At 40.1% G+C, this 14,146-nt stretch overlaps 1 protein-coding gene across 2 annotated transcripts in view; it reads left to right on the top strand.

Annotated features, from left to right (window-relative positions):
* HELQ (helicase, POLQ like) overlaps positions 1-14,146 on the top strand; it is a 44,882-nt gene that overhangs the window by 16,306 nt on the left and 14,430 nt on the right. For both annotated transcript variants that reach the window (XM_083176677.1, XM_083176684.1), the window contains 7 exons: positions 323-421; positions 3,908-4,053; positions 4,909-5,148; positions 6,734-6,875; positions 11,122-11,226; positions 11,681-11,894; positions 11,992-12,149. In XM_083176677.1, coding sequence (XP_083032803.1) covers positions 323-421; positions 3,908-4,053; positions 4,909-5,148; positions 6,734-6,875; positions 11,122-11,226; positions 11,681-11,894; positions 11,992-12,149 — 1,104 coding nt within the window. The remainder of the gene's footprint in view (positions 1-322; positions 422-3,907; positions 4,054-4,908; positions 5,149-6,733; positions 6,876-11,121; positions 11,227-11,680; positions 11,895-11,991; positions 12,150-14,146) is intronic.

Consider the following 14,146-nt stretch of genomic DNA (forward strand, 5'->3'; position numbering starts at 1 on the left):
AGGAAATAGGACTTTTTACTCTAAAATCTATTCCTCAGAATCCATCTGGCGGATGCTGGGTTCCCTCCCTTTGTATATGGTTTAATTGACCTTTTTCTGGTTTTCCTATTTTGTGTTTCTTCTATGCAGCTTGGTAAAACATAGTCTGAGGCTCTGCTGGAGATGGGAGGGGTTAGAGGGGGGAGCAGTCTGCTTTTAGTGTTTTTGTGACTTGCCTTCATAGCCCACACTGCAACCCAGAGATAATGATGCAGTGTCCCCCAGATGTATTCCAAGGAAGAGCTTTACAGTCAGTAAAAAATCCTATTTTTGTATATTTTAGGTGGAACTGAAGGAGTATGTAAAATTACGAGACAGTATATATGAAGTTGACAAGAAAGCAGAAAATTACTTCACATTATCCCGACCTCTCAACTATAAGGTATGTTTTTGTTGCAGTGCGTTGTAAGGACAATAAAACACATTAGGTGTATATAAAGCCTGTACATCTGTTCTAGCACATTCTACTAAGTGCAGTCAACATCTATATTAATCTTTTTGCTAAAGAGAAAATGTTGTACAACCCTATATAATCATATGTATCTTCAAACCTACTGAACCATGTGGGTCCAATGAAATCCAGCCTCTGATCTCTACATTTGTGCTGAGGTGTACTCATTTGCTGCATTGGAACTCTATCACAGCCGGCATCCTGCTTATGAACGCCAGTTTCCTTGACAATGGGATCCTCAGGTCTTTAGTTCTGGATTGTCACTTCATGAAAGACTTTTTCTCACATTTTCTTGGAGGTAATACTGGCACATATACTGTACATCTTTTATATAAATAAAAATTGTATCTAATATACATGAACAACAAAGGTGGGAGCAGGGGTTTAAGTGAGGGGGAATGGGGTGGTACTGAGTTTCACCACCTCGAATAGTATGTTCCACCTCTACGACAGCCCAGAACAGTAATTCCAACAGAAAAGCCTGTCCCGGTGGCTTCCTCTTTTGGTGTATGTGATGATGTGGTGTGAATTCATGCCATCATCGCCACTGAAGAGAAGAAGAGCCACTAAGAGGAGCATGCTCTGTGCATGCTGAAGACCAGGTGAGAGGGAATCCGAGAGGAGGGGAAGATGCTGGAGGGACACAAGGCTTGTAACTGCTGAGGGACATGGGAATTGAGCTGCTGGAGTGACAGGGACAGATGTGTATAAGCAGCACAACTTTGGACATTATGTGTATTAGGGGCACTACTGTGTGATTTCATATGAATCAAGGGCACTTCATGTGGTGTAATGTGTATATGGTTATGATACTGTGTGTCATTTTTTTGTAGTTACTAATGTGTGACCACACCCCTTCCTTGTGGGACCATTATCCCTGCCCCTCTAATCGCTCTGTATATACAATAAGACACCCAACGATAGCAGAGTTTCATGTGACCTGGCTGCTCCCTCACACCAGGCATCTCATGCTGCATGATGTATTGAGACTAGTAGATGGAAGAGGACACATCAGATTTCAAGATACAGTTGGATTCTATTCTAGAAAAACTATATGGAGGGCAGAGTGACCTAAAATAAATGATTGATTTGTCAAGTTTTCTATGAGGTGCATTCAATGCGGCTGGCGAGGGGGGGTTAAACGGCGCGGATTGCCAAAATACAACGTCCCTCGCCCTTTAACCCCCTGGCCAGCCGCTCACCCTTTTCAACGTTCTGGGGGAATTCTCGCTGTCCAGTTGTAAAAGTAGATATTTTTGGAGTTCCAAAGTTGTCAGGACGAGATCAGGGCATTGACCAATGATATTCATTTTATACTCACCCCCTTTACTGACATGGCAGTGTTGCAATCACCTAATCATGAGCAGAGCAGTGTTACGTGGACATACCTCCCAAATTTCTGGTATCAGCAGGTCTGTTGCCAATAACATGGACTGTCCCGTCAGAGTGAGAACCATTGGCATATTTACCTTCTGTCACTACTACTACTACCTGCTACTTGCGGCTTAAGCTCAGTTACTGCTAGAAATGATCCTGAAATCTTGTGGCCCTACATGGGGAAAAAAAGATTTGTACATGACGTTATCAAAGTGGGCCATACAGGAAAATGAGTGTAAGGGATGTGCTACTCTACTTACATTGTTATCTGTCTGATATTGAATGATGGAGCCAATCTGATCTTTTGGCCTGATTCAGACCCGCTACCCAGAGAGCGGGTAATCACTGCCTGCTGCCCAGATGAACAATCTACATCTGAATCGGCCCCTTTTTGGCAAACCCATGTTCATTGTAAAGGCTAACATTTTAAAATTTTACACTGTTCAGCATTGAACAGAGGGTCAATATTTCCCACGTTTAACCCCTTCCCGACATATGACGTATATTTACGTCATATGTCGGTTGCGGGGGAATCAAGCCAGCTCACGGAGTGAGCTGGCTTGAAAGAGAGCAGGTAATGGCTGTATATTACAGCCAGGTACCTGCTCTCACGGCCACGATCGCCGATCGCCGATCGTGGCCGTTTAAGCACCGCGGGCAAAGCGCCCGCAGTGCTTAAATAGCTGATCGGAGGGGGGGCGCCCCCCTCCGGCGCCGATTGGGGCCCCCCGCGGCGAGATCGGAGGGTGCCGATCGGTTGCCATGGCAGCCAGGGGTCTAATATAGGCAGGATGTAATAGGAAGTGCTGAAAATCACTATGTTCAGCCATAGAGCTCTATGGCTGAACCTAGTACAGGCGATCGCGCCCCCTAGTGGTCAAGTACACTAGGGGGCCTTGTAGTAAAAGTAAAAAAAAAAATAAGTTAAAAAAAAAATAAAAAAATATTAAAAGTTCAAATCACCCCCCTTTCCCCATTTCACAAATAAAAATAAATAAAAAATAAAAAAAATAAACATATTTGGTATCGCCGCGTTCCTAAAAGTCCGATCTATTAAAATATAACATTAGTTATCCCGCACGGTTAAAGGCGTAAACGTAAAATAATTCCCAACGCCAAAACTACGTTTTTTGGTCGCATCGCCTACCCAAAAAAAAATAACTAAAAGAGATCAGAAAGTCGCCCATATCCCATAATGGTATTAATTAAAAAGTACACTTCAGCCCGCAAAAAATGAGCCCTCACCCAGGTCCGTAGGTGGAAAAATAAAAAAGTTATAAGCCGCAGAACATGGCGACGCGACGCAAATTAGAAAAACCGTAAAAGTTTCAATTTTTTTTTTTAGTGGTAAAACATAACGAAAACTATATAAGTTTGGTATCACCGGAATCGTAACGACCCATAGAATAAAGATAACCCATCATTTTAAACGAACTATGAACTCCAAAAAAACCGTAACCAGCGCAAAATTGTGGAATTGCGTTTTTTTTCTTTTTTACCCCACATTGAATTATTTCCTGATTCCCCAGAATATTATACGGTATAGTAAATGGTACCATTAAAAAGTACAACTTGTCCCGCAAAAAAAAAGCCCTCATGTGTCTATATAGCCGGAAAATTAAAAAAGTTACGCTTATTTGAACGCGAGGAAAAAAAAAAAAATTAACAAAAAAGGCCTCGTCGGGAAGGGGTTAAGCAATCCAGATATTAGCTAATGGAAATTTGCCTTTACATGAGAGGTACATTTAAATGTTAGACAGAGGCATCAACAATAGGGGATGTTACTAATGACGACAGTCGTAAATCCACCAAGGCTTTGGAGGTATTAGGAGGATTGCCTCCTATCACTTTCAGCAACACTTGCTGCCTCTGTCTCTCTGATTCCCCTTTAAAATTCAGCTCTTTCTTAATGAGGTCTTATAATTGGCAGATATATTATATATTGTAATAAATGCTTTAATAGTAACTTCCTTAAACTGCTATATTAGATTTTAAGGGTTGTGTGGCTTTTACTGAGCTTGCTGTTTTTTTTTATTTTAGTATTCAAGTAACATGCTTAGAATAGATCCAGACCACATCATTGCCTTGGTGACAGAGGTCATACCAAATCACTCCTGTCTGGTCTTCTGTCCTACAAAGAAGAACTGTGAAAATGTCGCTGAAATGATTTGTAAATATCTCAACAAGTATGGGATTCTTATCTTTAATGATTGTGATATTATAAACTCATATATATTATATAAAAATGTGATGCAGCACACATGGTATTGTAAAGCTTTACAAACACCTAGGAAGACACAATATTATTGTCTTATTTTATTGGTATTTTTGCTCATACTCTTCTCTTGCTATTTTTAATGTTGGTTAGTAAATGAGTTTTCCTGATTTGTAATTCCGATGAGTCAGAGCCCCAGCTGCATACTGGTGGAGGGAAATCTTCCTAGGTTGTACATGGGGTTTGTTGTGCTTTTCACAGAACTTTTGGGTTGGTTATTTTACTTGCATAAATAAACTAAAAACATACACAAAGACCTCATCTACTTAATGTGGGCCATACATATGCACCCCATTTCCCCAGCTCCCTGAACCACTGATCAAAAACACTGATCGGCGGCCATAATTTATTCATGATCAGATGGGGAATAATGGAAATGATCACGTTAACAGTATGTGACTTGCAAATCCCTCTCATCTTTTGGGATCGGCCAATAGGTGAAATCAAACATGTTTGTTATCTCGTAATCCCTGGCGTTGGGCAGATTTTGGGATCACAGATCTTATGGGGCATATCTGTTACTGAAAAGTTTGCTTCATTAACTAGTCCTATCATTATCTACAGTAAGCTTAATTTTATATTTCTTTATTTTGACTTTTTATAGCACACAGCTGCACAGACTACTTTATACATATGTTGAAATTCATGCACTTTGTTTTCAACAGGTTATTACTGTAAATACTATATTTTACTTGTGATGAAACTATTTAAAATTGTGCTTACAGACTATTTAATTAATCCAACTATTTTTTTTCGTTGGTTTAAGATCATACTTGAGTCACCGAGAAGCAGAAAAGAAGATTTTAATTCAAAACCTGAAGAGCACAGGAAATGGAACAATATGCTCTGTTTTAAAGCGCACTGTTCCGTTTGGAATTGCTTACCATCACAGTGGACTGACCAGTGATGAGAGGAAGCTGGTGGAAGAAGCCTATTCTGCTGGAGTCCTCTGTCTCCTTACCTGTACCTCTACTTTAGCTGCTGGGGTCAATCTGCCTGCCAGAAGGTGCGTCATACACTGCTACGTACAATGTAAAAAGAATGCAGGCTTGCTTTTGCTGAGATATAATGGAAAGATTTAAATGTTTGTAAAGAGTTGTCCACTTTTAACAGAATTATGATAAATGTAGCAGTAATATAGCATTTTTATTTTTTATGGCTATTTGCCGGCCCTGCCTCTGAACAAGTGGCATGATGTTATGCTGAGTGGGCGGGAACGGTTGCACCATGAGGTTTAGTCCTGCCCCGAGCATCCGTAGGAAGCTCAGGGTGGATGTACAGGTAGCATTGGGCTAAGCAGCTCTGCAGCAGCCCTACTGGCTGAGGTGCTGTTTTAGGTACATTAAGATCAAGATGGATTGAGTCGACAGGCCTTAGGTGGACATGGATAAGGTCAACAGGGTCAAAAAATCTACACACACATTGGGAAGGTCGACAGTCAAAAGGTCGACATGAGCCTACATGTGCAGACGGGCACTAATTTATGTGCTACTATCCACTAGGGCGTGGACGGAGAATAGAATAGTGTGCGAAGCGTAGCATGGTGAGCATATGTGGTTCCCAGATACTATGTCCATGTCAACATTCGGGACAAAAAAAGTGAAAAACTCATGTCGACCTGTTGACCTTCTTATTGTCGACCTAAAGCTTGTGTCAACCTTTTGATCATGTCAATCTTTAACATGTCGACCTAAGGCCTGTCAACCTTTAGGGGACGACCTAATGCATGTCGACCGTAATTTTGTCGATCTAATGACCCATGCCCTCTATCAGTAATCCTGAACCCTAATTCGGCAGGAACATTAACTCATCTACTGTATAAATGCTGGGATTTAAAAGTTTCTAGTTTTATTTTGTTTCTATCTTCGGCATCGTATCACAATGTAGAAGATTTAAATACAAAATGAGGGAGAAGCTACTGCTCGGAGTTTCAAATTTGAAACCCCAGAACTGGAAAATAATTGTAATACAGGTTGAGTATCCCTTATCCGAAATGCTCAGGACTACAAGCATTATAGATAAGGGATTTTTTAAAATTTTGGAATATATATTTTTTCAATACTTACCTGGTGCCACAATGGTCCCCTGATGTCCATGGTTTACCCTAGTGTCCACGGCAGCCTTCAGGATCCTCTTTAGCGGCATCTCCGGTCCCAGGGGCGCATTGTGCGGGTTCGCTGGTGATGCCCACTCACGCAATGCACCCCTGGGACTGGAAATGCCACTGAAGAGGATCCGAGAGGAGGCCGCTGTGGACATCGGGGGACAAGATAAGAATAAGGGGTGGGGGGGCAAAAACACCCCGAAATATTCCGAAAAAACACGTTTTTTTAAATATTTCGGAGAGCCGACCTGTAGTAATAATGCTTCCTGTTGTTGTTGAGGCAAGTCATGGATAGCAAGGGTTTCCATCTATTGTCTGTTTCGGCGAATGTTATTAAACAGCATTATGTTAATGGGCTAAATGGGCCCATAAGGACAGCATCGCCACTTTAAATAGGTGATCTATTGTGCCTAAATTCCTATATACAGATTATATGAAAATTAATTATTTTGTTTATCAATTTTAATAACTTTACACTCTTTTCTAGAGTTATTTTACGAGCACCATATGTTGCGAAAGATTTCCTCAAGAGGGCCCAGTATAAGCAGATGATTGGCCGTGCTGGCCGAGCCGGTATCGACAGTTCAGGAGAGAGTATCCTTATTGTACAGGAAAAAGACAGACAAATGGTAATGCACATATAGGCAAAGGGTGTATACTGCAATTTAAATATTTCATTCATGTAGAGGAAGATATCTTTGGATGTATTTTTTATTCTTTTTTTTAAAGGCACCGCATGTCACAAAGTGTAGGGGACAAATAATTACAAATTGAAATATTTAGGATACCTAATCAAATCCACAATGAAAACAGTAGTAAAATACAGTGATTTTTGCATATATATTTTAAGAAGACCATTAAAATCCAGATAATAAACAGTAAGCCAGCAGTAATTATTAGATATAAATAGAAAATATGGTAATTGCTTCCTAGCACGGCGCCCGTCGGGGTTGATCGCATGCCTTAAGTTAAGGTACTTAAGGCATGCGATCAACGCGATGGATGCGATTTTCTGTCAATTACCAACTTTAATTGCCAGTAAATAGAAAATCGCGTCCATCGCGGGCCATTATAATGGCCCGCGATGCGATCAACGCGATTTTCCTAACAATGTTAAATTAGTTTTAAAGTTTAAAATCGCATTGATCGCGTCGGTTGCATGCCATTATAATGGCATGCGATGCGATTGACGCGATCAACGCGATTTTACATAGGGAACAATGGGAAATGGGCCAATATGGCCAATTTCTCATTGTATATGCCCCCTCATGGGTATTAAGTATGCTTAATGCCCCCCATTGTTAACGCCACCCCACTATTGACGGCAACCCAAAACGTAGCGAGCCCGCGAGGGGCGGCGGTACGCGTCCTCCGACCTTTTCATACCCCCACTATCCACGTCGGCGTGGAGTTGATTTTATAAAGTGTGGCGAGCCTGAAGCGTTTGCGAGTGCAGAGTGCCCCACGAGGGGACGCGTATACCTGTGAAGTTATGCGCGTCCCCTCGCGGCGCTCGCCACACTTCGGGTGCGGTGACTCGCTGCACTCGCCACACTTTATAAAATCAACTCGACGTGGATAGTGGGGGTATTAAAAGGTCGGAGGACGCGTACCGCCGCCCCTCGCGGGCTCACTGCGTTCGCCACGCTTCGGGTGCGGTGACTCGCTGCACTCGCCACACTTTATAAAATCATTTTGACGTGGATAGTGGGGGTATTAAAAGGTCGGAGGACGCGTACCGCCGCATTTCGCGGGCTCACTGCGCTCGCCACGCTTCGGGTGCGGTGACTCGCTGCACTCGCCACACTTTATAAAATCAACTCGACGTGGATAGTGGGGGTATTAAAAGGTCGGAGGACGCGTACCGCCGCCCCTCGCAGGCTCACTGTGCTCGCCACGCTTCGGGTTGGCGTCAATAGTGGGGTGGCGTTAACAAAGGGGGGCCATTTCAACCATGAGGGGGGATTTCAATTAAAATTTAGGGTTTTGGGGCTTTTTACATTGAAATCAATGTAAAATTGGGTCTCAGGAACCATTTTACATTGATTCCAATGTAAAAATCGCGTCGATGGCATGCGATGCGATCTACGCGATTTTTGCGGCCGCGATCAATACAATCAAAATCGCGGGCGCCGTGCTAGGAAACAAGTACCGAAAATATAGTTGAGACCCTAAGAAACTGCAGTGGTAAAGAGAGAAGTGGGAGCAGGTGGAAGAATAGGCAAAGAATAGGACAATTCTAAAGCAGAGAAATCGTATCATGGAGGGATTACTGAATAAGATGAATAGTGGGAAGTGAATCAAAGGTCCCACATCTGTTTGTACACATGCCACGGTTTAGTTTAATAGGCAGGTAATATCTTTCATAAAGGAAACCTACCACAGTTGAAGTGTATTAAAAATTAACCTTTAGAGAAGATAGGGGGGGAGGGTAGGGACGGACATCTGGGGATACGTGCGAATTGAATGTTGGGATTCACCGGTACCGGCCAATAAGGTAGGGAGATAAGGGAATTATCACAGGGGCCGGAGGCCGGGGCTCCCCAGCAATAGATAAAAAAGAAGGGATTTTTACCCTAAGCTCCAGCCCCACTCCTCTCCCTGGATAATAGATACTTATGCTCTGAGGTATCCCGGTATTTAATGGGCAAGTGTAAAAGGTGAATGGCTAGGAGTATGAGGAAATTTCTGTATTTTTTTTGTCTTTTTTTTTGTTTGTTTTTTTCCTTCTGTTTATTTGCTTGTATACTAATGTAAATGTATGTTAATGTGTCGGATCCCTGTGAACCAAAATGCTTACTTTCCTTAAAAGATGTAATTAAAAGATAAAAAGGAAAAAAACAATAAAATAAAGTGGAAATAAAAAAAAAAAAAAAAAAAATTAACCTTTAATTTGCACCTCTAAAATAAATATGACAGACCTATATAATTGTCACATAAAAAGTCAAAACATTTTTTTTTTAGTAAAGTTCAAGTCCGTAAGCCACACAAATGAAATTTGTAGAAAGATCGCCTCCTGTCTCCAGCTCAATGATTTCTAGCTGGAGAACAAGTTTTATGTTTAAGCCTGTCAACATGCAACATATGTATCCAACAACCAGCTTCCACAGAAGTATAAAAGGCAAATGTTTTCAAAACACAGGCTTCCACACAGTGTATAAGGAAACAATGTGTCTGATGTAACATGAGATTCAGACCTGTTGTTTGAGGTTAATGAGGCAATGTCAAAAGATACCCGAAAACACTTGCTGGCTTCCACTATTAGAATAAATAGTAGGCTTCTAAGGTATTGTGGGAAACTTGCTCAGGGATTTGGGGGATAGGAGAAGAAAAACCTCTTACTGATTCCATGGTAGAGCTGCTGCTGCCTGACTATATATACCTGTAGAATAGGGTGGGGGGTTCACATTGGATGTTAGAGCGGTCACCCTTCTCAATTTTCCTGTAAGTCCCATGATTTACCAGCTGCCATCAAGATCATTTTGATGGACTCTTATAGGTATTGTGGGTGAGTGTGCTCTGTATTGTGGGTTTCGGAGGTGAAAAGAAGAAAAAACTGCTGTCCACAATGCAGAGGGACAAAGTGCCGGGATTTCGGCCGTCGGGATTTTGAACGCCAGGATTCCGACCGCATCCTTGTAAATCTTGGAATTGCCTCATTAACCTCAAACAACAGGCCTGAATCTCATGCTACATCAGACACATTGTTTCCTTATACACTGTGTGGAAGCCTGTGTTTTGAAACATTTGCCTTTTTTATACTTTTGTGGAAGCTGGTTGTCGGATACATTTGTTGCATGTTGACAGGCTTAAACATAATACTTGTTCTCCAGCTAGAAATCATTGAGCTGGAGACAGGAAGCTATCTTTCTACAAATTTCATTTGTGTGGCTTACGGACTTACAAGTGTACTTTACTAAATAAATTTTTTTGACTTTTTGTGTGACAATTATATATGACTGTCTAGTAATTATTTTAGAGGTGCAAAATAAAAGTTAATTTTTAATACACTTCATCTCAACCTCTACACCCCCTCACCCCTTTTAATTTGTGATACTAGCATTGACTGCAACATTAGGGGCGTTGACAGAGTGGGTCTTTAGCATCGTCCCACCGACTACTTACCACTGCTGTAATTAAACATCATAAACAGAGATTACGTTGATTAATCTCCATACAAGAGTGCCCCAACAAAAAAAGAGAGTCCGTTTTTCTTCTTTTCCTCCAAATATTCAAATTTCTCTCAAGGGTGCACCTCCACATCTAAATTATCTGAGAAATTAAGCATTTTCTCCAATAGGACATTATTGCGGATAAATAATGTACTTGCTCTAACCAAATTTTAAAAAAAAAACGCAAACCTGTGCACCGGTCTACCTCCCCATTCCCCTTTCCCTTTCATACGAAGCTGAATACAAGGGGCCATGCAACAAAAGCATTCATTAGGATAAGTGCAAGAGGTAACCTCTGTCATTAGACTTACTGCTGGTTTACAGGACATTCCCACCAGATATGGAAAAAAGTGTCCACCATACCACCGTTAGGCCCATATTGGTCACAACAATGTAGATACAATGGTATGACTCCCTAGTGTGAAGCTTTGAGTTCTCCATAGCATATATGTGTGAAAAGAGGTGATTCTCTTATTCAGGTTTTGCGGTGGTCTTTACATAGAAAATTATCTGCTTTTGAAACTGTATATATTTGAAGTTTCTAAAAACATAAACAATAATAAATAAAGTACTGCAAATTAGCTAATCTAATAGTATGTTGATGGTACCTTTGTACAGTCCAATTTTATGCTACCAAGAAGTTTTTTACTTTTGTTCCTTCATAGCTTACATGTTTTATTTTTCGTTTTCTTTAACATTTTAGGTTCAGGAATTGGTCAGTAAACCACTAGAAAATTGTTACAGCAACTTGATGTATGACTGTGGAAAAGGTTTCCAAAGTATGCTGCTGTCACTAGTTGGGCTGAAGGTATCTATTAAACATATACTATATAGTGTTAGGGGGATATTCAATTCCACTATAGATCTTTTTACAGTAAGAAAAAAACAGTCCAAAAATCCATTATGGTTCGGCAAATTAATCGCCGTTCTGTGTTTTGTAAAAATTGTGGCTGTTTTTTTACAATTTTTTAGTCCTGTTTCATTGATGCAGTTTCAACTTTAAAGCCTGCAGTGGCAAAACATGTCTAAAAACATCCTAAAACAGCTGCAATTGAATAGTAAATCCTGTTTTTTTTTCTGCCTTATTTAGTGCCACTAAAGTATAATGTTGATGATAAAGTTTACAATCGCTAAATTGCCTGTTTTTAAAAGCATTTTTATTATTGTTAAGCAGTAAAATTATACACCCTTTTGAATCGGAGTATGCTGTTGCAATTAATAAGTCGTACCAAATAAGATTATAATTTTTTTTTTTTTTTCAGATTGCAGAAACCGCTAAGGACATTTACAACTTTGCATGTTGTACTTTATTCAGTGTGCAACAACAACATTTGTGTAAAGAAAAATCGCTGTGGGACATAACAAAGGAATCATTGGAGTATTTAGTAAAAAAAGGTCTTATATGCAGCAAACTGTGCCATGAAACAGAGCAAGAAGAATTCCAGGTCACAAAACTAGGTCAGGCAACCTATAAAGGTGAGCAATGTGATCCGATCTAAAGTTATGGACTTGTATCTGTGTTATTCTTTACTTTTATTTTAAGTGAGTCACTAATATGTATAATCTCTTTTAGGATCAATTGATTTATCTTACTGTGATGTGTTGTACAGTGATCTGAGAAAAGGCCTGGAAGGCCTAGTCCTTCAGAACCACTTTCATCTCCTGTACCTGGTGACCCCATATGAAATGGTAGCTCAGATCAACCCAGATTGGATGATTTATTTTAGACAGGTACAACAGATAATGTACATGTTGATGTACCTATCACTGTGAAATGTATGGATTCAGTCATGAGAGGTCATGCGCTTCTATCTTCCAACCTTTAGTGACGTCAGAGTGTTCTCATTGCAGTCTGGTTTATATTGAGGGTAAATGTAAGAAGCATTCTTTACCCCATATGAGGAAACATTTGGATATTTACCACCTAGCGCATTTCTAATGTATTCCTGTTACCAGGCACCTCACAACTGTGCATCTAGGACACATGTCTGGGACACATGTCCTGTGCGACTTTTAGAGAATGCACAGTTGAAAAGCATTGACCATTTTTTGTAAATATCAGCATTTTTCTGACTCCAGAATCTGACCTTAAGGTCTGTATATATGACATTATTACCAAATTAGCAATTCTGTTTTGGTTTTAGGAATTCTTAATGTGTGTACACTCGGGGAGATTTTGACTAATGGACTATTTTGACTAAGCATTTTTGGGAGAGATTTTGGCTGGATGCACTGGAGATTTTGACTAAGCAATTTTGTTTAAGCAATGATAGTCTATGAACTAGTCAAAATTGCCTTGCCTGCACAGTCAATCTATGCTAAGCAATTTCTGCTAGACAATATTGACTAAGCAGGAGAAAAATAGGGAGATTTTGACTAACCTTCTAGGAGATTTTGACTATCTAGTCAAAATCTCCTGTTAAAAGTTCTCCGTGTATACACCCCTTTAGATTACAGACCCTATTTCTGCATTATGGAAATATTTTCTACATTTTTTTGTTTTTTTTTAGTGTATGTTGTCACTTTCAATTCACTTTTCTGTAGAATTTTTCTCATTATGGGGCAGATGTATTAAGCCTTAAGAGATAAATGCAAGGGTGATAAAGAGAGATAAACGTCCAGCGAATCACCTCCTAACTGGCTTTTTTCAAACACAGGGGCAGATGTATTAAGCCTTAACAAGAGATAATTGCAAGGGTGATAAAGAGAGATAAACGTCCAGCCAATCAGCTCCTTACTGACTTTTTTTCAAACAGCCTGTAACATGGCAGTTAGCAGGAGATTGGCTGGACGTTTATCTCTCTTTATCACCCTTGCATTTATCTCTTGTTAAGTCTTAATACATCTGCCCCTATATGTTTATTAGGATTCTTAACAACAAGCAAAGCAATGTATAAGTAAGTAAGTTTTATTTATATAGAACACTTTCTCCAACAGGACTCAAGATAAGCAATTAAAAAAATCATATACTATATGCTGAGGCAGAGACCAGTAAGTAGGTTCTCCTGTAGGTGTTACATTAAATGACATTAAATCAGCCATTAAATCATGAAATACAGTCAAAATGTAATTCAATATTCAAAAATAACAAAAAAAAACTGTAAGGAAAGAAACGAGAACAAGTTTATTAACAAAAAGAAAAACAGGAGAAGCAAAAAGGAAAGAAATGTGAAAGGGGGAGGGGAAGTGTTCTACCTATGTGGCCTTATTTCAGATTAAAGCTGATGCTTAAGAAGCAGAAGATTTAATGTTAAGCCAAGGAAACCATGTGGCACTGAAATTGTTAGTACGTCTTCCATATCCATATAATAATATATTATAGTAAATCATTCCTTGAGAGAGAAGAGTTGAACTGGTACAACTGCTAGTACACTGTTAAGAAACAAAGATTTTTCTATAAAAGGATAATGGTCCAGGATACAAATTTAGGAGCCCAAAAGAGGGATCTGAGGGAGCTAAATATCTTAAAACTAATGAAAAGAGGGAAATAACTTCCTTACTAAAGGGAAGTTGTGCTTGACACAGTCCCTCCAAAATAACCTACAGCCGAGTTGCAACACCAACAACCGTTAAACAGAGCAGGAAACATTGTAGCCAATGTTTGTGGACATCTATACCAGTGAGACTCTCTCTCTCTCTCTCTCTCTCTCTCTCTCTCTCTCTCTCTCTCTCTCTCTCTCTCTCTCTCTCTCTCTCTCTCTCTCTCTCTCTCTCTCTCTCTCTCTCTC

The sequence above is a fragment of the Crinia signifera genome, chromosome 1 (genome assembly GCF_055691185.1).
Source record: "Crinia signifera chromosome 1, ASM5569118v1, whole genome shotgun sequence".
In the NCBI taxonomy this organism is placed as follows: Eukaryota; Metazoa; Chordata; class Amphibia; order Anura; family Myobatrachidae; genus Crinia; species Crinia signifera.